Source organism: Lampris incognitus, chromosome 2 (assembly GCF_029633865.1).
Source record: "Lampris incognitus isolate fLamInc1 chromosome 2, fLamInc1.hap2, whole genome shotgun sequence".
Classification (NCBI taxonomy): domain Eukaryota; kingdom Metazoa; phylum Chordata; class Actinopteri; order Lampriformes; family Lampridae; genus Lampris; species Lampris incognitus.
This window is the reverse complement of record NC_079212.1, coordinates 150975813-150998766: the sequence shown is the minus strand read 5'-3', so window position 1 is coordinate 150998766 and position 22954 is coordinate 150975813. Positions and strand designations below refer to the sequence as shown.

At 45.4% G+C, this 22954-nt stretch overlaps 1 protein-coding gene across 1 annotated transcript in view; it reads left to right on the top strand.

Moving 5' to 3' along the window:
* Window positions 1-22954, top strand: part of LOC130107480 (deoxynucleotidyltransferase terminal-interacting protein 1) — a 56137-nt gene that overhangs the window by 12901 nt on the left and 20282 nt on the right. Inside the window, exons 4-11 of the mRNA XM_056274105.1 lie at window positions 4440-4538; window positions 8111-8182; window positions 9324-9380; window positions 9587-9645; window positions 11748-11793; window positions 11889-11947; window positions 18260-18320; window positions 19778-19849. Of these exons, the coding sequence (XP_056130080.1) occupies window positions 4440-4538; window positions 8111-8182; window positions 9324-9380; window positions 9587-9645; window positions 11748-11793; window positions 11889-11947; window positions 18260-18320; window positions 19778-19849 (525 nt within the window). The remainder of the gene's footprint in view (window positions 1-4439; window positions 4539-8110; window positions 8183-9323; window positions 9381-9586; window positions 9646-11747; window positions 11794-11888; window positions 11948-18259; window positions 18321-19777; window positions 19850-22954) is intronic.

Below are 22954 nucleotides of genomic sequence, written 5' to 3'. Positions count from 1 at the left end.
ACCCGCACTGAAGCGTGTGAAGTGATCGATAATGTGCAGGTACCACACATTCGGTTCTACATGTAAATCTACTGCCACAGTCTCATTGTATCGGGAGGCCATGGGCAGACCAACAGCAGGCTTGGGCTTAGGCTTGCTGTACTTAAGACATATCTCACATTTTCCTACTATCTCTTCTAGAATAGCAGTACTCCCATCATCAGTGTTTCCAGCATTTATCAGCAGCTTCTTCAGTTTGTCAACTGATGCATGTCCGAATTGCTTGTGAAGTTTCAGTAAAGCTTTGTGTTTTTGTTCCTTAGTCATATTCTCTGTGATGGCCAGGACCACATTCTCATATGTATCGCATGGGGACTCATTATCCATTATGTTCAGACAGTAGTGTCCTGAGGAGGTCATCTCCAGAGCTATCAGTTGCTGAAACATTATTGCTGTATCGTTCTCCAAGTTCAGCACAGCTCCTGCTCTCTTTAGCGACGTTTTACTCCGCAGTAAAGGGATGTCAGATGGGACCACTTCTGTTTCTATACAACATTTTGTTTCTCCTATCTTGGCTGGTATCTTGACCTTTTTTATCGAATGTACAACTCGCCCATCCCCAAACTTGAAAGGCTTGCTACTCTCTGTGTTAACTATTTTCTGTACTTCTTTCTCATTTAGTCCCCCTACATAGTTATTCAACCATTTTTCACCACAGACAGTCCTTGTGCACGCCGTGTCAATGACAGCTGATCCCAGAGCCTCAACCATGAATATTTCCGTATCCGATTCCTTAGAAAACAGCGTTATATTACACTCATCAGGTTGTTCTGTGCATTTATTTTCTTCTGTCATCTTTACATGTTCTTTCTTATGTGGGCAATCTTTCACCCAGTGGAATGTGCTTTGACAAATCCCACACTTTGTTCATCTTCCGTACTTATCAAGTGGATTTGTGCCTGCGAGTGGTCCTCTAGCTTGCACACTTTGGGCTCGTGGCTGCGGTTTTCTTTGATCTGTGTAGTAGGCTGCATCCTGACTCACGTTAATGGCTCCCGCCTTCTGCTCATGTTTTTCTCTGAATATGCATTTCAGTGCTGACTTCATATCATCAAAAGTGTGCTTACCACATGCAGTCAATGCCAGTTGCTTGTCTTTCACATCAAGACTTGCTGTATCCAGTAGTTTAAACGCCAAAACAGCGTCGGGCAGAACCATCTCGAATTTACGGATCCTGTTGTATTTCTGTTCAAAATCAACAATAAAGTCCACCATCGAGACGCCATTTTCCCTCGATATTCGATCAAACTCAGAATAGGCTTCGTAAGCCCGGTCCTTCTCTTCTCTCAAAAAAATCTTGTCAAGTTCCCCAATCAAAGTGGTCATTCCATCATCCTTATTTGGATCATCCACATTTATTCCTAAAGCAGTATCCCTCACTCTACCTGTCAACGATAGAGCCACAGCCAACGCTTGCTTTTTCTTGTCCAAGTTTGTCACCCGTCTCCATATTTCCACTTCATTTTTCCAGTTTTCATACGGCTTCTTTTCATCAAATCCAGGAGGCTGTCTGAAGTCATTCGAGGCAACCATCCTCTGCTACCAATGTTAGTTTCAAATAAGACAACTGTACTTATTTAACTGAACTTTATTTGCGCTCTCAACAGCAAGTGGCCACAGCCTACCGAACATTTCAACAAGTGCCTTTCACTAGCAGCACGCCTTCCTCCTAACAGGAGGGTTACCGTAAAGACTGCAGTAGAAGTGACTAACAAAACAGGCTACCGTATTAACTGTATTATAGGTACCAACAAAAGTTAACAACAAACTTAACACTTTCCAGCACCCTAGAGTAGACTTTCCCAGGCCCTGATAATTGGAGCACACTCTCTGGTCCCCTTTTTTAAATATGGGAACCGCCACCCCAGTCTGCCACTCCACAGGTACTGTCCCCAACCTCCACGTGACACTGAAGAGGCATGTCAGCCAAGACAGCCCAACAATGTCCAGAGCCTTCAGCATCTCAGGGCAAATCTCATCCACACCCAGCGCCTTGCAAACGAGGAGCTTCTTAACTATCTCAGAGACCTCTGCCAAGGATATGGGTGGGGCTTCCCCTGAGTCTTAAGACTCTACCTCCTCCACTGAGGACGTGTTAGTCGGGTTCAGGAGCTCCTCAAAGTGTTCTTTCCACTGCCCGACAACATCCCCAGTCCGGGTAAGCAGCTCCCCTCCCTGGAACACAGCCTAACTCAAGCTCTGCTTCCCCTTCCTGAGTTGCCGGATGGTTTGAGGGAACTTCCTTGAGGCCAGCCGAAAGTCCTCCTCCATAACCTCACCGAACACTTCCCACACACAAGTTTTTGTTTCCGCGACCACCGAAGTCGCAGCCCTTCTGGCCTCCTGGCACCTGTCTGCTGCTTCAGGAGACCCCTTGGGCCAACCAAGCCCGAAAGGCGTCCTTCTTCAGCCTTACGGCTTCCCTCTCTGCCGGTGTCCACCAGCGGGTTCTTAGATTGCCACCTCGACAGGCGCCAATGACCATATGACCAGACCTCCTATCTGCCGCATCTGCAAGAGGTTTTGAACATAGCACATTCAGACTCAATGTCCCCAGCCTCCCTGAGGATACACGAGAATTTCTTCTGGAGGTTGGAGTTGAAGCCCTCACAGACAGGGGCCTCTGCCAGACGTTCCCAGTTCACCCTCACTACACATTTGGGTTTGCCAGGTCTGTCCGGCAGCCTTCCCCACCATCTGATCCAACTCACCAACAGGTGGTGATCAGTTGACAGCTCAGCTCCTCTCTTCACCCAAATGTCCAAAACTTATGGCTGCAGATCTGATGATACAACCACAAAGTCTATCATTGATCTTTGTTCTGTTCTAAGATGTTCTGGTACCAAGTACACTTATGAACTACCTTATGTTCGAACATGGTGTTTGTTATGGCCAATCCATGACTCGCACAGAAGTCAAGTAACAAAGCACTGCTTGGGTTCAGATCAGGGAGGCCATTCCTCCCAATCATGCCCCTCCAGGTTTCTCCATCATTGCCCACGTGAGCATTGAAGTCCCCCAGCAGAACTATAGAATCCCCAGGTGTAACACTATCCAGGACACCACCCAGAGACTCCAAGAAGGCTGGGCACTCTGAACTGCTATTTGGTGCATAAGCACACACAAAAGTCAGAGCCTTCCCCCCAGCGACTCGCAGTCATATAGAGGCGACCCTCTCATTCTGCAAGGAGAACACCAACGTAGTGGCACTAAACCGGGGACTTGTGAGTATCCCCACACCCACCCAGCACCTGTCACCTTGGCCAAATCCGGAAAAGTAAAGAGTCCAGCCCCTCTCCAGGAATGTGGTACCAGAGCCCATGCTATGTGTGGAAGTGAGCCCAACTATATCTAGTTGGTACCGCTCCAGCTCCCGCACCAGCTCAGGCTCCTTCCCTGCCAGAGAGATGACATTCCACGTCCTGAGGACCAGTCTGCGATGCCAGAAGTTGACACGCCCCAGTCCCCGCTTTTGCCTGTCGCCCGGCCTGCATTGCACCCTACCCCAATGCTCATCCCCACAGGTGGTGGGTCCATGGGGTGGTGGGTCCATGTTGTTTTTTTGGGCTGGGCCCTACCAGGCCCCATGGCCTGGCCACCAGGCACTCACGGGCGAGCTCCTTTCCCGGGTCTGGCTCCAGGAGTGGGCCCTGGTTTCCCTTTTCCGGGCGAAGTGCTGTGGCTCTGCTGTTTTAACTTCATTGGGTTTCTTGGGAATCGCACTTTATCTGGCCCCTTCCCTGGGACCAATTTGCCTTGGGAGACCCTACCAGGGGCTATTATCCCCGACAACACAACTCCCAGGATCACTGGGACACCCAAATCCCTCCACCACATGAAGGTGGTGAGTCATGATTCTTATTGTTATATTTTAATGTTGCAGTGGTTGCGATATTGTCATCACCTCTTCCAGCTCCTTCCCTCAGGGAGGCGCTATAGTTCACTGTCCACTAAGACTAAACACTTCACAAACAGTTTTTTTCCCTAGCCATCAGGACTCTTAATTCCTCCCTATAGTCTCCTCCTCACACACCATTGGCATAAATACCACCATTCACCTAATTGTTATGCGTGGTTTGTTTCTGTTATAGTGTAACTGTATTGTGCGTGATAATATGTGGAGTGTCTGTTGTTGTCCATGTATGTATTGTGCTGCGGAGTTTAGTGTGTACCGAAAAAAAATTCCACCGGCCTTGGTGGTGTGGCTAATAAAACAATCTAATCTAATCTTTTAGTACTGTAGAAGCTCTTGATATTGTATGTCAATACTGCAGTAGTTTTTATATTGGTGTATTTCAGTGTTGCAGTAGTTCTGATATTGTGTGTCAATACTGCAGTAGTTTTTATATTGGTGTATTTTCATGTTGCAATAATTCTTATATTGTTGCTCTTCTCTGCAGTTCTTTGAGAAGGCAGCCGAGAATGTGAAGGAGAATGTTGGAGAGGAGGTCCAGGCAGACCTGCTGATCAGAGACGCCTGTCGGAACATTCTGGAACATGTAAGATAAACCTTTGACCCCTGCTATCTAAAATAGTGCCTACCTTTTACTGGGATGATGCCTTGGCTGTGGTGAGGCATAGTGTAGTTGTTGCTGTGCTCAGGTACAATCCTGGAGTGCAGCACTAACACATGATGCATTATGTTTCTACTGAGGGAACGTGGAGGTTGTACAAGTTGTATTCTTGTTGAAAGCAGTATTTACAGCTCCATCAAGTATGATCAACACAGTGACTAGTTCCATAGTAGAGCTGGGCGCTATGACCTCAAATTATTATCACAACAGTTCCACACATTTACCTCTAACGATAAATTAATGATAATTTCTTTTAAACTTGAAAATGCTACTCTTTTTTTTTTTACTACCATAATGCTTACTTGACAACTAAAACTATTACATGATCTGCTAAAACATCATGTCTGATCTGCTAAAAGATCGAGTCGACAGCTGTTTTCCCATGGCATTTTTTGTAAATGTCTAGCACCACAGTTGGGGAAAATATTCTGTTGACAGTGTAACTTCTGTCAAGAGTTTGCATGAGTCTTGTGAAACCACCATGTTCCACTGCAGCCAATGGGACGATGTCCTTCACTGTGTAGCGTGTGATGGCATCAGGTATCTCTTATCAGCTCCATGAATATTTTGCATGTTGAGCAGCATTATCAAATACTTGTTTGAGACAGCTCCTTTGGGGAAATCACCTGGGCCATGAGTGCTCCTGTCTGTCTCCATTTTTCAATCAAGTTTACATTTCATGTTGTTGTTCACTATCCTGTTTGCTGGAGCCCAAATACAACCAGACAATCAACACTGCATCTTTTGTAGAAACCAGCTCATCATCGTCCTCTCTCGAGTCATCCCTGCCTGATGAAGATGCAGTATTAGTGCTCACATAGTCCCATGCCTGGAACACTGCGTTATGTTTGAGTGAACGAAGGCTGACTAGGTGGCAGCATATGACTGTAGCTCACAAATGTGTGTTGTGTTTTTTAAGGGGACAGCTCAAGACCTGGGGAAAGCTTTTACTGAACATACTGATGTGAGCAAAATTAGGTTGGTAGGAGACTCTTCACATTGGTATCGGTATACCACCAAGCCCTATTCTGTAGTAACATAACTACCCATCATGCGCTGAGCCCAGCAAGGTGGGACCTTCTCATCACAAACCAGCCTGTTTTCTTCCATAACTCAGATGTTGAATTTTGTTGCCGTGGTGTGAACAGTTGTCAGTTCTTGTGGTGTCTTGTCTTGATGCATGCTCAATAATCCCGGTAACAAAATGAAAGAAGGTTGAATCAGTTCATCTGGACACAACGTTTATTGACAGAAACGTTTCATCATCATCTAAGTGACCTCTTCAGTCTCACCTGCCTGCAGGGTATCCCCACCCTTATAAACAATACAGTGGCATAACAACCCAAACCAACGACCAGTTTCATGTGCAAATATGGTGTGACCATTAGCTAGAGTTTCAATGGCCATGTGTACTATTCACAGAGGACTGGGTAATAGTTGCAATCACAGCATTGTAAGATGCTGACAGATGCGACTTTGAGTACTAGAAAAGCACTATATGAGATTGATATATTATTATTATTAGATGTACTCTTAGGGCCCAGACACACCAAACCAACTAGCGGCGATGAAGGCCAACTGTTGCGTCGCCTCACGTTGCCTGCCATCTGAGCCAAAAAGTAGCATTTGAACACACCGCAAAGACTACAGCTGACAGCCAACTAGCATGTACGTACTGCACTGATTCACTAAGCTGAATAGCCAATCAGAGTGCTCTCTCTCACTGACAGGCTCCGCCGATTCAACATGATGAATCAGCCGAAAAGCTGCCAACAGGGGTCTGACTAGTTCCGACGGTGCAGGACACACTGCAAAAACTAGGGTAAAAGACACTCATCGACGGCCCAATATTGGCCGATGGTCAGGTCGGCCTGGTGTGTCAGAGATCTTAGCCCCCCCCCCCCCCTTGGTTCATGGATGGTCGTTCCCTGTTAACATAGATGGCCTCTTTGACTCCCTCTTCAAACCATCGTTCCTCCCTAAGAAGGATGTGCACATCCTCATTCCTGAAAGAGAAAGCTGAGATGTGTATTTTCCAAACACCGCGTCTCAGTTGCTGTCAAACCCTAAAATACGCTGCACCAGAACTTGGTCCACCCCAAGGATCAGGTCCCCCGGCACAAACAGAGCAATATATATATATGTTAAGTGGCAGGAGGATTGCCGTGACTTGTACAATGGGAAACTAAACAGACGCTGGTCAAGAGGATGACAACACAGGAGAGCTAACACGTCAGACCAGGACTCCACAGTCTACACCATCTACAGACCAGGACTCCACAGTCTACACCATCTACAGACCAAGTCTCCACAGTCTACACCATCTACAAGCTAGTGGCCACTCCTTCAGGGATGAGGATGTGCACATCCTTGATAGGGAGGAACGCTGGTTTGAACGGGGAGTCAAAGAGGCCGTCTATGTGAAGAGGGAACGACCATCCCTGAACTGAGGGGGGTCTAAAAGTACATCTGTCACCATCTTACAATGCTGGGACTGCAACATTCCCCAACCTTTTTGAGCAGTACACATAGTCATTGTAACTCTAGTTAATGGTCACACCATATTTGCATATGAAACTGGTTGATGGTTTGGGTTGTTAGGCAACTGTGTTGTTATTGTTTATAAGGGCGGGGATACCTGCAATCACTTTATTGTTTATAAGGGTGAGGATACCTGCAGTCAGGTGGGGACACCTGCAGTCACTGTGTTGTGTATAAGGGTGGGGACACCTGCAGTCACTGTATTGTTTATAAGAGTGAGGACACCTGCAGTCACTGTGTTGTGTATAAGGGTGGGGACACCTGCAGTCACTGTATTGTTTATCAGGGTGGGGACACCTGCAGTCACTGTATTGTTTATAAGGGTGGGACACCTGCAGTCACTGTATTGTTTATAAGGGTGGGGACACCTGCAGTCACTGTATTGTTTATAAGGGTGGGGACACCTGCAGTCACTGTATTGTTTATAAGGGTGGGGACACCTGCAGTCACTGTATTGTTTATAAGGGTGGGGACACCTGCAGTCACTGTATTGTTTATAAGGGTGGGACACCTGCAGTCACTGTATTGTTTATAAGGGTGGGGACACCTGCAGTCACTGTATTGTTTATAAGGGTGGGGACACCTGCAGTCACTGTATTGTTTATAAGGGTGGGACACCTGCAGTCACTGTATTGTTTATAAGGGTGGGGACACCTGCAGTCACTGTATTGTTTATAAGGGTGGGGACACCTGCAGTCACTGTATTGTGTATAAGGGTGGGGACACCTGCAGTCACTGTATTGTGTATAAGGGTGGGGACACCTGCAGTTACTGTGTTGTGTATAAGGATGGGGACACCTGCAGTCACTGTATTGTTTATAAGGGTGGGGACACCTGCAGTCAGGTGAGACTGAAGAGGTCACTTAGATGATGATGAAACGTTTCTGTCAATAAATGTTGTGTCCAGATGAACTGATTCAACCTTCTTTGACTTGTGGTATCTTGTGATGGTACAGGCTAAGCAGCTATTCCCAGAGGCAGAGATGAAGATGACTCGTCCAGGGTCGGAGATCAACATTAATGTTAAGGTAGGAACTGAACCTGAATCTGGAAGAACAGATCCATTTAGAATGGTTTCAATGAGACTGATGCTTTACTACTCCAGTCCTCTCCTTCCCTCTTCTCGTCCTCTACCCCTCCTCTTTTCCTCTTGACTCTTTTTGTCTCTTGTTCAACTCCTCTTTCAGCTTCTGTCTCTTATCTTTTTTCCTTCTCTCCCCTCTTCTCTAATCACCTCTATATGCCTTATGGTGGCCGGTGATCAGCGAACCAGTCAAAATGAAGTGGTCGTTGAGACAACAAGGGCTGCTGGTTTAAAGACTTATTGTTCACACAACAAAGCCTGAGTTGGTGTGCAGAATACCTGACCAACTGAGGCTGAGCATCCTGATTTACACACCTGTATCACATACACGCCTTTCCTTGTGCAACCGGTGCCCACCCACTGATGATTATGCCAACATTATCTTCTACTACGTGTTCATGTTTTTCCCCTCAGAATGGTGAGAAACACTCCCATCATGTTTGTGTTCTGCTTCTGTGTTTGTTTTGTGGTCAGGTCTTTGACTTTAATGGTCGCTTCTACATTATAATGACCTTGTGGACTTTCGGTACTTTTCAGGCTATTATTCTAACTCCCTTTATTTTGGGTGAGTCGCTGTTGCACAATGATGTGTGTGACCTTAATTTTTATGATGTGACATTAGATATAAACCAGTTTTTTTCCAGTATGCAATACAACTTACTTGTTAATCCATCTCCCACCCGTAATCAGATGCCCTGTTGATCAAACACATAGTTGGAGCAGGGGCTTCCCTGTCCAAACAAGACTCATCAATCATTCCTTTTCCTGACCTTATCATGGTTGTGTCGACACTGAAGGCTATGCTTACATCCTGCAACACCACCTTTCTCCCTGCTTTTGATCAAACACATAGGTGGAGCAGGGGTTTCCCTGTCCAAACAAGACTCATCAGTCAGTCCTTTTCCTGACCTTCTCATGGTCGTGTCGACACTGAAGGCTATGCTGGCATCCTGCTCTTGGTGGCAGATCATCCACATGATCTTGAGCTTTTTCTTTCAATTGTTTCGTTCACCCAAATTTTAACAATTATTCAGAGACATGGACGAATACACCATACCCTCTTCCGCTCTCACCTTTCTTCTCAGAGATGCAGACAGGCTGATGAAGACTCCAGTCAGCGAGGCAGTCCAGTTCCTAAGAAGGTACTCTGAACTTCCACTTCTTTACCTTGATGTCATCTTCAGAATAATGATCTATGCAGTATGTTTTGGCTGGATGGCTAATTGTCCCTCATTGACTTAACCATAGATGTAGATCTACATCCACATACTGTATACGCCATGTAGAGGCATCTCCACAGCGTTGCAGAGACCATTTAGCATGTGTTTCCTACCTATCTTCTGTCCAGAGAAAAGGTCGCCCAGCTGCTGTTGTTGTCACAGACACTTCTCTGAACTACAGCACACAGTGAGTATCAGTCTGCTCCCCTCGGAGACATTTTACACCAGAACATAACACTCAGAACATGACATCCAGAGTGAAACGCTCAGAACATGACATCCAGAGTAAAACGTTCAGAACATGACATCCAGAGTAAAACGTTCAGAACATGACATCCAGAGTAAAACGCATGCTCAGAACATGACATCCAGAGTAAAACGTTCTGAACACGAAATCCAGAGTAAAACGTTCAGAACAGGACATCCAGAGTAAAACGTTCAGAACAGGACATCCAGAGTAAAACGTTCAGAAAATGACATCCAGAGTAAAACGTTCAGAACACGACATCCAGAGTAAAACGCATGCTCAGAACATGACATCCAGAGTGAAACGTTCAGAACAGGACATCCAAAGTGAAACGTTCAGAACATGACATCCAGAGTAAAAAAACATTCAGAACAGGACATCCAAAGTGAAACGTTCAGAACATGACATCCAGAGTAAAACGCATGCTCAGAACATGACATCCAGAGTAAAACGTTCAGAACATGACATCCAGAGTAAAACGTTCAGAACATGACATCCAGAGTACAACGCATGCTCAGAACATGACATCCAGAGTGAAACGTTCAGAACATGACATCCAGAGTAAAACGTTCAGAACAGGACATCCAGAGTGAAACGTTCAGAACATGACATCCAGAGTAAAACGCATGCTCAGAACATGACATCCTGAGTAAAACGTTCAGAACACGACATCCAGAGTAAAAAGTTCAGAACATGACATCCAGAGTGAAATGTTCAGAACATGACATCCAGAGTAAACGTTCAGAACATAACATCCAGAGTAAAACGTTCAGAACATGGCATCCAGAGTAAAACGTTCAGAACACGAGATCCAGAGTAAAACGTTCAGAACATGACATCCAGAGTAAAACATTCAGAACATGACATCCAGAGTAAAACGTTCAGAACATGACATCCAGAGTAAAACGTTCAAAACATGACATCCAGAGTAAAACGTTCAGAACAGGACATCCAGAGTGAAACGTTCAGAACATGACATCCAGATTAAACGTTCAGAACATGACATCCAGAGTGAAACGTTCAGAACATGACATCCAGAGTAAAACGTTCAGAACATGACATCCAGAGTAAACGTTCAGAACAGGACATCCAGAGTGAAACGTTCAGAACATGACATCCAGAGTAAACGTTCAGAACATGACATCCAGAGTAAAACGTTCAGAACACGACATCCAGAGTGAAACGTTCAGAACATGACATCCAGATTAAACGTTCAGAACATGACATCCAGAGTGAAACGTTCAGAACATGACATCCAGAGTAAAACGTTCAGAACATGACATCCAGAGTAAACGTTCAGAACAGGACATCCAGAGTGAAACGTTCAGAACATGACATCCAGAGTAAACGTTCAGAACATGACATCCAGAGTAAAACGTTCAGAACACGACATCCAGAGTAAACGTTCAGAACATGACATCCAGAGTAAACGTTCAGAACATGACAGCCAGAGTAAACGTTCAGAACATGACATCCAGAGTAAAACATTCAGAACATGACATCCAGAGTAAAACGTTCAGAACAGGACATCCAGAGTAAAACATTCAGAACACGACATCCAGAGTGAAACGTTCAGAACACGACATCCAGAGTAAACGTTCAGAACATGACATCCAGAGTAAACGTTCAGAACATGACATCCAGAGTGAAACGTTCAGAAAAGGACATCCAGAGTAAAACGTTCAGAACACGACATCCAGAGTAAAACGTTCAGAACAGGACATCCAGAGTAAAACGTTCAGAACAGGACATCCAGAGTAAACGTTCAGAACATGACATCCAGAGTGAAACGTTCAGAACATGACATCCAGAGTAAACGTTCAGAACATGACGTCCAGAGTAAACGTTCAGAACATGACGTCCAGAGTAAACGTTCAGAACATGACATCCAGAGTAAACGTTCAGAACATGACATGGAAAAATAACATGACTTTTACCAAACAACATGATGTTCAGAGTGAACGTTTCTCCTCTTTGTTCTCCTCCCTCTTTTGTACTTCTCATTCTGCTGTCCTTCTCACTCTGCTGTCCTTTCTCCTCAGGGCCAAGCCTAAAACCACGGAGCCAGTCAGAAGAGACGGTCCAAAGGTTGGTTGATCTTAGTTTGTTGCAGTTTGTTTGTGACCGAGCCTTGTGGTTGTATGGTAAGAGTGTGTGACCTGTGTGTCCATGTTGCTGCTCAGTGGGATCCCTCCAGACTAAACCACAGCAGCACCTTCGTCCTGGGTTCACGAGCCAATAAGTAAGTACTGCTATACTACTTGTTACTTAGCTGTTAACTGTTCTACTATAATGTTTTTATTACAACTATACTAGTACTTCTTGGGGCTCACTTTAACAAAGCGGCCACTTAAACAAAAATATCTTGTTCGATATTCAGAACAAAAAGCTGGAACTGAGATTGGAATTTGCAAGTCCGAAATGTCTCAAATATCAAAGCTAAATAAAGGCCTGTCGAGTGGCCAGTACTTACTGTCCACCATGTTTATCTTGGTGCATGCTCAGTAATCCAGGTACGGAAACCACAGGAGGTTGAACCAGTTCATCTGGACACAACATTTACTGACAGACACGTGTCATCATCATCTAAATGATCTCTTCAGTCTCAGCTGGCTGCATGCGTCTCCACCCTTATAAACAATACAGTGACTGCAGGTGTCCCCACCCTTATAAACAATACAGTGACTGCAGGTGTCTCCACCCTTATAAACAATACAGTGTCTTCAGGTGTCCCACCCTTATAAACAATACAGTGTCTGCAGGTGTCCCACCCTTATAAACAATACAGTGACTGCTGGTGTCCCCACCCTTATAAACAATACAGTGACTGTAGGTGTCCCCACCCTTATAAACAATACAGTGACTGCAGGTGTCCCCACCCTTATAAACAATACAGTGTCTTCAGGTGTCCCACCCTTATAAACAATACAGTGACTGCAGGTGTCCCCACCCTTATAAACAATACAGTGTCTTCAGGTGTCCCACCCTTATAAACAATACAGTGACTGCAGGTGTCCCCACCCTTATAAACAATACAGTGACTGCAGGTGTCCCCACCCTTATAAACAATACAGTGACTGCAGGTGTCCCCACCCTTATACACAACACAGTAACTGCAGGTGTCCTCACCCTTAAAAACAATACAGTGACTTCAGGTGTCCCACCCTTATAAACAATACAGTGTCTTCAGCTGTCCCACCCTTATAAACAATACAGTGTCTGCAGGGGTCCCACCCTTATAAACAATACAGTGACTGCAGGTGTCCCCACCCTTATAAACAATACAGTGACTGTAGGTGTCCCCACCCTTATAAACAATACAGTGACTGCAGGTATCCCCACCCTTATAAACAATACAGTGTCTTCAGGTGTCCCACCCTTATAAACAATTACAGTGACTGCAGGTGTCCCCACCCTGGACACCTGCAGTCACTGTATTGTTTATAAGGGTGAGGACACCTGCAGTCAGCTGAGACTGAAGAAGTCACTTAGATGATGATGAAAGGTATCTGTCAGTAAACGTTATGTCCAGATGAACTGGTTCAAGTCTCTGTGATGCACTTGAAAATGTTGATGATACCAGTCACATTTATTACACCTCTGATACTGAGCATACGAACAGTACACAGAGATCTTCCTCAGTCTTCCCCTGGCGCACCGCTCGCCCCTTCCTCTCTTCCTTGGCTACTCGTCTTCACAGTGTTTGGCAGGCAGCAACAGCCCCGCCCAGCTTGCTGTGCTGTCCTCGGCACATGCAGTATATCCCTGCTCGTGCCCATGCCGCAGCACTCCCTTGCGGCATGGGTCCACGTCCACTCTGGCTCTCCCTCGATCCCTTCCTCTTTCCCTCTCGTTTGTCTCATGTATACACCTCCACCCAGTGTGGCGGTGGTGGAGAGGCTCCAGTTGCCATGCTGGCCCAAAAGACTGATCCGGATAGTCCGCGGTGGGGTAGCGGTCTAAGCATCGGCTTTGTGTCGATGCAGCTGGGGACTGGGGATCGCGCCCCGGTCTCGTCAGATCCGACTATGGCCGGACTCGATGAAGCAGCAATCATTGGCAGCGCTGTCTTCGGAGGGGGCGGAGTCGGCTTGTGTTCGTCACGTGAATTCGTCTCTGTGTGTGTCGGATAAAGCAGTGGTTCGGCCTGGAGTCGCCTTGTCACGAACGTGGCGAGGCGACTCCTTCCAGACTGCCGGCCGGAGAGATGCAGTTGGCGAACGCATGCAGTACGAGGGTGGGTGTTTGAACTAAAATAAGGATCGATTGGCCACCAAATTGGGAGAAAAATCGGAAATAAATGTTTAAAAAAGACTGATCTGGTAGCTCAGTGGGATGGAAAGGCTCCACAATCACATCAACTCACCTCAGATGTGTCTTCCTCCCTGCTGGCGCTAACAAGCCCCACCTCTACTGCCACAGTTGCCTTTGGCCTCCATTTCGCAAAACACCACCATTATGTTTCTTACTTTGCTTCTGCTACCTAACTAATGCTGCGTTCCAGACAACTTGGAAATCAAGATTTCCCAACCTCCTCCTCGAAAAATTACAATGGCACGCCACTCAAAGTCAGAGTTCCTACTTGTAAACTCGGGGCAAATCAGTCTACCCAGACTTCATGGAGGAACAGTGTAAATGATAAACATCAACTAAAAGGCAACATAAAGTATATTTTCCTGTATGTGATTACAGTAATACATACTATCATATAGTAAAACTTGTTCTGCATGTAAGTTGATGTCAGACTATGTGGCCCGTGTTATCTGTTCGCTGGTTACAGTCTTATCAGGTAGCTGGTTACAGTCTTATCAGGTCGCTGGTTACAGTGTTATCAGGTCGCTGGTTACTGTGTTATCAGGTCACTGGTTACAGTCTTATCAGGTCGCTGGTTACAGTGTTATCAGGTCACTGGTTACAGTCTTATCAGGTCACTGGTTACAGTCTTATCAGGTCGCTGGTTACAGTGTTATCAGGTCACTGGTTACAGTGTTATCAGGTCACTGGTTACAGTCTTATCAGGTAGCTGGTTACAGTGTGATCAGGTCATTGGTTACGGTGAACAGTCTGAAAGTTGTCTGCACTAAAGTTGTTCCTGCAAGGAGGCTGCACTGCTGACCATACACTTGTTTAGACACTTGCGAATAAAAACACCAGTTTGTCATGGTCAGCCATGTTGTTTTTTGTTTTTTTTGGGTTTTGTTTTTTTACGTTTGGGGTTGTGCACCTACAAGCCAGTGCATCCTTAGTGCCGGTCCCAAGCCCGGACAAATGGGGAGGGTTGCGTCAGGAAGGGCATCCGGCGTAAAATCTTTGCCAAATCAAATATGCGGATCATAAATAAGACTTACATACCGGATCGGTCGAGGCCCGGGTTACCAACGACCGCCACCGGTACTGTTAACCAGCAGGGTGTCGGTGGAAACTATGCTACTGTTGGGCAAAGGAGAAGGAGAGGGGGAAAGCATGTCCAGAGGCAGCTAGAGAGGAGGAAGGGTAGGCATGTGGAGGTGAGAGTTAGAACTTTGAATGTTGGCACTATGACTGGTAAAGGGAGAGAGCTGGCTGACATGATGGAAAGAAGAAAGGTAGGCATACTGTGTGTGCAAGAGACCAGGCGGAAGGGGAGTAAGGCCAGGAGTATCGGAGGTGGGTTCAAACTCTTCTACCATGGTGTGAATGGGAGGAGTAATGGGGTAGGGGTAATTCTGAAGGAAGAGTATGTCAAGAGCGTGCTGGAGGTGAACAGAGTGTCAGACAGAGTGATGAGTATGAAGCTGGAAATTGAAGGTGTATTGCTGAATGTTATCAGCGCATATGCCCCGCAAGTTGGGTGTGAGATGGAAGAGAAAGAAGAATTCTGGAGTGAGTTGGACGACATGGTGGAGAGGGTACCCAAGGAGGAGAGAGTGGTGATTGGAGCCGACTTCAATGGACATGTTGGTGAAGGGAACAGAGGTGATGAGGAGGTGATGGTATGGAGTCAAGACGAGAAATGTGGAAGGACAGATGGTGGTCGATTTTGCGAAAAGGATGGAAATGGCTGTGGTGAATACATATTTCAAGAAGAGGGAGGAACACAGGGTGACATACAAGAGTGGAGGAAAGTGCACACAGGTGGACTATATCTTATGTAGAAGGCGCCATCTAAAAGGGATTGGAGACTGCAAGGTGGTGACAGGGGAGAACGTAGCTAGGCAGCATCGGATGGTGGTCTGTAGGAGGACTTTGGAGACCAAGAAGAGGAAGCGAGTGAAGGCAGAGCCAAAGATCAAATGGTGGAAGTTGAAGAAGGAAGACTGTTGTGTGGAGTTCAGGCAGGAGTTAAGACAGGCACTGGGTGGTAGTGAAGAGTTGCCAGATGGCTGGGCAACCACTGCAGACATAGTGAGGGAGACAGCTAGGAAGGTACTTGGTGTGCCATCAGGACAGAGGAAGGAAGACAAGGAGACTTGGTGGTGGAATGAGGAAGTACAGCAAAGTATACAGAGGAAAAGGTTGGCAAAGAAGAAGTGGGATAGTAAGAGAGATGAAGAAAGTAGACAGGAGTACAAGGAGATGCAGCATAAAGCAAAGAGAGAGGTGGCAAAGGCAAAGGAAAAGGCGTATGGTGAGTTGTATGACAGGTTAGACACTAAGGAAGGAGAAAAGGACTTGTACTGATTGGCTAGACAGAGGGACCAAGCTGCAAAGGATGTGCAGCAAGTTAGGGCGATCAAGGATAGAGATGGAAATGTGCTGACAAGTGAGGAGAGTGTGCTAAGAAGGTGGAAGGAATACTTTGAGGGGCTGATGAATGAAGAAAATGAGAGAGAGAGAAGGTTGGATGATGTGGGGATAGTGAATCAGGAAGTTCAGCGGATTAGCAAGGAGGAAGTGAGGGCAGCTATGAAGAGGATGAAGAGTGGAAAGGCAGTTGGTCCTGATGACATACCTGTGGAGGCATGGAGATGTTTAGGAGAGATGGCAGTGGGGTTTTTAACTAGATTGTTTAACACAATCCTGGAAAGTGAGAGGATGCCTGAGGAGTGGAGAAGCATACTGGTACCGATTTTCAAGAACAAGGGCGATGTGCAGAACTGTAACAACTACAGAGGTATAAAGTTGATCAGCCACAGCATGAAGATATGGGAAAGAGTAATAGAAGCTAGGTTAAGAGGAGGAGAGGTGATGATCAGCAAGCAGCAGTATGGTTTCATGCCATGAAAGAGCACCACAGATGCGATGTTTGCTTTGAGAATGTTGATGGAGAAGTATAGAGAAGGCCAGAAAGAGTTGCATTGTGTCTTTGTAGATTTAGAGAAAGCTTATGACAGAGTGCCGAGAGAGGAAGTGTGGTATTGTATGAGGAAGTCAGCAGTTGCAGAGAAGTATGTAGGAGTGGTGCAGGATACGTATGAGGGAAGTGTGACAGTGGTGAGGTGTGCGGTTGGAATGACAGATGGGTTCAGGGTGGAGGTGGGATTACATCAAGGATCGGCTCTGAGCCCTTTCTTGTTTGCAATGGTGATGGACAGGTTGACAGACAAGATCAGGCAGGAGTCTCCGTGGACGATGATGTTCGCAGATGACATTGTGATCTGTAGCGAGAGTAGAGTGCAGGTTGAAGAGAGCCTGGAGAGGTGGAGGTATGCACTGGAGAGAAGAGGAATGAAAGTCAGTAGGAGCAAGACAGAATACCTATGTGTGAATGAGAGGGAGGACAGTGGAATGGTCAGGATGCAAGGAGTGGAGGTGACAAAGGCATTTGAGTTTAAATACTTGGGGTCAACTGTCCAAAGTAAGGGGGAGTGCAGTAGAGAGGTGAAGAAGAGAGTGCAGGCAGGTTGGAGTGGGTGGAGAAGTGTGTCAGGAGTGATTTGTGACAGAAGGGTACCAGCAAGAGTTAAAGGGAAGGTTTACAAGATGGTTGTGAGACCAGCTATGTTATATGGTTTGGAGACAGTGGCACTGACGAAAAGACAGGAGGAGGAGCTGGAGGTGGCAGAGTTGAAGATGATAAGATTTTCACTGGGAGTGATGAAGAAGGACAGGATTAGGAAAGATTATAGTAGAGGGACTGCTCAGGTTGGACGGTTTGGAGACAAAGCAAGAGAGGCAAGATTGAGATGGCTTGGACATGTGTGGAGGAGAGATGCTGAGTATATTGGGAGAAGGATGCTGAATATGGAGCTGCCAGGGAAGAGGAGAAGAGGAAGGCCAAAGAGGAGGTTTATGGAGGTGGTGAGGGAGGACATGCAGGTGGCTGGTGTGACAGAGGAAGACGCAGAAGACAGGAAGAAATGGAAATGGATGATCCGCTGTGGCGCCCCCTAACGGGAGCAGCCAAAAGTAGTAGTAGGGGTTGTGCACCTAGAACACTTGGAGGTCAGAATTGGAAATTCCAACTGGGAAATTCTGACCTGGGACTTTGACTGGAATGCAGCATGCATAAACCCTAGCACAATTACTTGTGTACAAACATTTCCACAATACTATGAATACTGGAGTACTATTACTACTAGCTAGAGGAGTACTGTTACTAGCAGAATACTACTGTTGTCATGTTGATCTGCAGGGCACTTGGCATGGGCGGCACCAGAGGAAGGATATACATTAAACACGCTGATCTGTTTAAGGTACAGTCCCGCAGAAACATACATCACATAGACAAACCAGCTCAAGGTACAAATACACTGAAAATAAAGTACATACATAAACTACATACACACTGTACATGAAGTACATACACTATACACAAATCACATACACACTATACATAAAGCACATACACACTATGTAAATTACATACATAAAGCACATACACACTGTACATAAAGTACATACATAAACTATATACACACTATACATAAAGCACATACTAGGTAAACTACATACATAAAGTACATACACACTATACGTAAAGCACATACACACTTTGCATAAAGTACATACACACTATGTAAACTACATACACACTGTACATAAAGTGCATACACACTGTACATAAAGCACATACACACTAGGTAAACTACATACATAAAGTACATACACACTGTACATAATGTACATAAACACTGTACATAAAGTACATACACACTGTATGTAAACTACATACACTCTGTACATAAACTACATACACACTATACACACTGTACATAAAGTACATACACACTATACATAAAGTACATACACACTGTACATAAAACACATACACACTATATGTAAAGCACAAACACACTATATAAACTACATACACACTGTACATAAACTACATACACACTGTACATAAAGTACATACACACTGTACGTAAACTACAAACATAAAGTACATACACACTCTACATAAATTACATACACACTTTACATAAAGCACACACACTGTACATGGAGTACATACACACTGTACATAAAGTACATACACACTGTATGTAAACTACATACACGCTGTACATAAACTACTTACACACTTGTCTGTGAATGTTCTCATTCATCCAGGTCATGGTTATCCAAAGGAGTTGAATCAAGTGCAAAATGAGAGGCGAAACGTCTTCACGGATATATACCAAGTCCAGTTGCACTTGATTCAACTCCTTTGGATACTTACACACTATACATAAAGTAATACACACTATGTAAACTACATACACACTGTACATAAAGTACATACACACTACGTAAACTACATACATAAAGTACATACACACTGTACATAACATACATAAACACTGTACGTAAGTACATACACACTGTATGTAAACTACATACACACTGTACATAAACTACATACACACTATACATAAAGCACACACATACTACGTAAACCACATACGTAAAGTACATACACACTGTACATAAACTACATACACACTGTACATAAAGCACATACACTACATAAAGTACATACACACTGTACATAAAGTACATACACACTATACATAAAGCACATACACATGTACATAAAGTACATACACACACTGATCAATTATGTAAACCAGTAATGTGAGCCGATGTACTAACCTGTCTGCCTTGTGTGTGTGTGTGTGTGTGTGTGTGTGTGTGTGTGTGTGTGTGTGTGTGTGTGTGTGTGTGTTAGTATGCTGCTGATGCTCAGGACAAACACTGGCTGGCAGAGAGACAGCATATGAGAGCCACAGGAGGCAAGATGGTGAGAATCCCCAAGCTCACACAGCTGATCACAGCTACACACAGCTACTGCACACAGCTGATCACAGCTACACAAAGCTACTGCACACAGCTGATCACAGCTACACAAAGCTACTGCACACAGCTGATCACAGCTACACACAGCTACTGCACACAGCTGCTGCACACAGCTGCTCACAGCTACACACAGCTGCTGCACACAGCTGCTCACAGCTACACACAGCTGCTACACACAGCTGATCACAGCTACACACAGCTGCTGCACACAGCTGCTCACAGCTACACACAGCTGCTACACACAGCTGATCACAGCTACACATTGCTGCTGCACACAGCTGATCACAGCTACACATAGCTGCTGCACACAGCTGATCGCAGCTGCACACGGCTGCACAGCAGGAAACCCAGCCTGGAGACACCGGGCCTGCTTCGTCAAGCAGGATACAATACAAATGCTTTTCTTGGCAGATGTTTCACACAGATTTTCACACAGTTGGGGTATTTAAAGTTTTGGGGGTCAGATTCGTTTGGGGAGATGTTTGTATCTGTTAGGAGCTACAGAGGTGCTCTTCAGTTTGGGGAGATGTTTGTATCTGTAAGGAGCTACAGAGGTGCTCTTCAGTTTGGGGAGATGTTTGTATCTGTTAGGAGCTACAGAGGTGCTCTTCAGTTTGGGGAGATGTTTGTATCTGTAAGGAGCTACAGAGGTGCTCTTCAGTTTGGGGAGATGTTTGTATCTGTTAGGAGCTACAGAGGTGCTCTTCAGTTTGGGGAGATGTTTGTATCTGTAAGGAGCTACAGAGGTGCTCTTCAGTTTGGGGAGATGTTTGTATCTGTTAGGAGCTACAGAGGTGCTCTTCAGTTTGGGGAGATGTTTGTATCTGTAAGGAGCTATAGAGGTGCTCTTCAGTTTGGAGAGATGTTTGTATCTGTAAGGAGCTATAGAGGTGCTCTTCAGTTTGGGGAGATGTTTGTATCTGTAAGGAGCTACAGAGGTGCTCTTCAGTTTGGGGAGATGTTTGTATCTGTAAGGAGCTATAGAGGTGCTCTTCAGTTTGGGGAGATGTTTGTATCTGTAAGGAGCTACAGAGGTGCTCTTCAGTTTGGGGAGATGTTTGTATCTGTAAGGAGCTATAGAGGTGCTCTTCAGTTTGGGGAGATGTTTGTATCTGTAAGGAGCTATAGAGGTGCTCTTCAGTTTGGGGAGATGTTTGTATCTGTAAGGAGCTACAGAGGTGCTCTTCAGTTTGGGGAGATGTTTGTATCTGTTAGGAGCTACAAAGGTGCTCTTCAGTTTGGGGAGATGTTTGTATCTGTTAGGAGCTACAGAGGTGCTCTTCAGTTTGGGGAGATGTTTGTATCTGTAAGGAGCTACAAAGGTGCTCTTCAGTTTGGGGAGATGTTTGTATCTGTTAGGAGCTACAGAGGTGCTCTTCAGTTTGGGGAGATGTTTGTATCTGTTAGGAGCTACAGAGGTGCTCTTCAGTTTGGAGAGATGTTTGTATCTGTTAGGAGCTATAGAGGTGCTCTTCAGTTTGGAGAGATGTTTGTATCTGTTAGGAGCTACAGAGGTGCTCTTCAGTTTGGGGAGATGTTTGTATCTGTTAGGAGCTACAGAGGTGCTCTTCAGTTTGGGGAGATGTTTGTATCTGTTAGGAGCTACAGAGGTGCTCTTCAGTTTGGGGAGATGTTTGTATCTGTTAGGAGCTACAGAGGTGCTCTTCAGTTTGGGGAGATGTTTGTATCTGTAAGGAGCTACAGAGGTGCTCTTCAGTTTGGGGAGATGTTTGTATCTGTAAGGAGCTATAGAGGTGCTCTTCAGTTTGGGGAGATGTTTGTATCTGTTAGGAGCTACAGAGGTGCTCTTCAGTTTGGAGAGATGTTTGTATCTGTTAGGAGCTACAGAGGTGCTCTTCAGTTTGGGGAGATGTTTGTATCTGTTAGGAGCTACAGAGGTGCTCTTCAGTTTGGGGAGATGTTTGTATCTGTTAGGAGCTACAGAGGTGCTCTTCAGTTTGGGGAGATGTTTGTATCTGTAAGGAGCTACAGAGGTGCTCTTCAGTTTGGGGAGATGTTTGTATCTGTTAGGAGCTACAGAGGTGCTCTTCAGTTTGGGGAGATGTTTGTATCTGTTGGTAGCTACAGAGGTGCTCTTCAGTTTGGGGAGATGTTTGTATCTGTAAGGAGCTACAGAGGTGCTCTTCAGTTTGGAGAGATGTTTGTATCTGTTAGGAGCTACAGAGGTGCTCTTCAGTTTGGGGAGATGTTTGTATCTGTTAGGAGCTACAGAGGTGCTCTTCAGTTTGGGGAGATGTTTGTATCTGTAAGGAGCTACAGAGGTGCTCTTCAGTTTGGGGAGATGTTTGTATCTGTTAGGAGCTACAGAGGTGCTCTTCAGTTTGGGGAGATGTTTGTATCTGTTGGTAGCTACAGAGGTGCTCTTCAGTTTGGGGAGATGTTTGTATCTGTAAGGAGCTACAGAGGTGCTCTTCAGTTTGGAGAGATGTTTGTATCTGTTAGGAGCTACAGAGGTGCTCTTCAGTTTGGGGAGATGTTTGTATCTGTTAGGAGCTACAGAGGTGCTCTTCAGTTTGGAGAGATGTTTGTATCTGTAAGGAGCTACAGAGGTGCTCTTCAGTTTGGGGAGATGTTTGTATCTGTTGGTAGCTACAGAGGTGCTCTTCAGTTTGGGGAGATGTTTGTATCTGTTAGGAGCTACAGAGGTGCTCTTCAGTTTGGAGAGATGTTTGTATCTGTTAGGAGCTACAGAGGTGCTCTTCAGTTTGGGGAGATGTTTGTATCTGTTAGGAGCTACAGAGGTGCTCTTCAGTTTGGGGAGATGTTTGTATCTGTTAGGAGCTACAGAGGTGCTCTTCAGTTTGGGGAGATGTTTGTATGTGTAAGGAGCTACAGAGGTGCTCTTCAGTTTGGGGAGATGTTTGTATCTGTTAGGAGCTACAGAGGTGCTCTTCAGTTTGGAGAGATGTTTGTATCTGTTAGGAGCTACAGAGGTGCTCTTCAGTTTGGGGAGATGTTTGTATCTGTTAGGAGCTACAGAGGTGCTCTTCAGTTTGGGGAGATGTTTGTATCTGTTAGGAGCTACAGA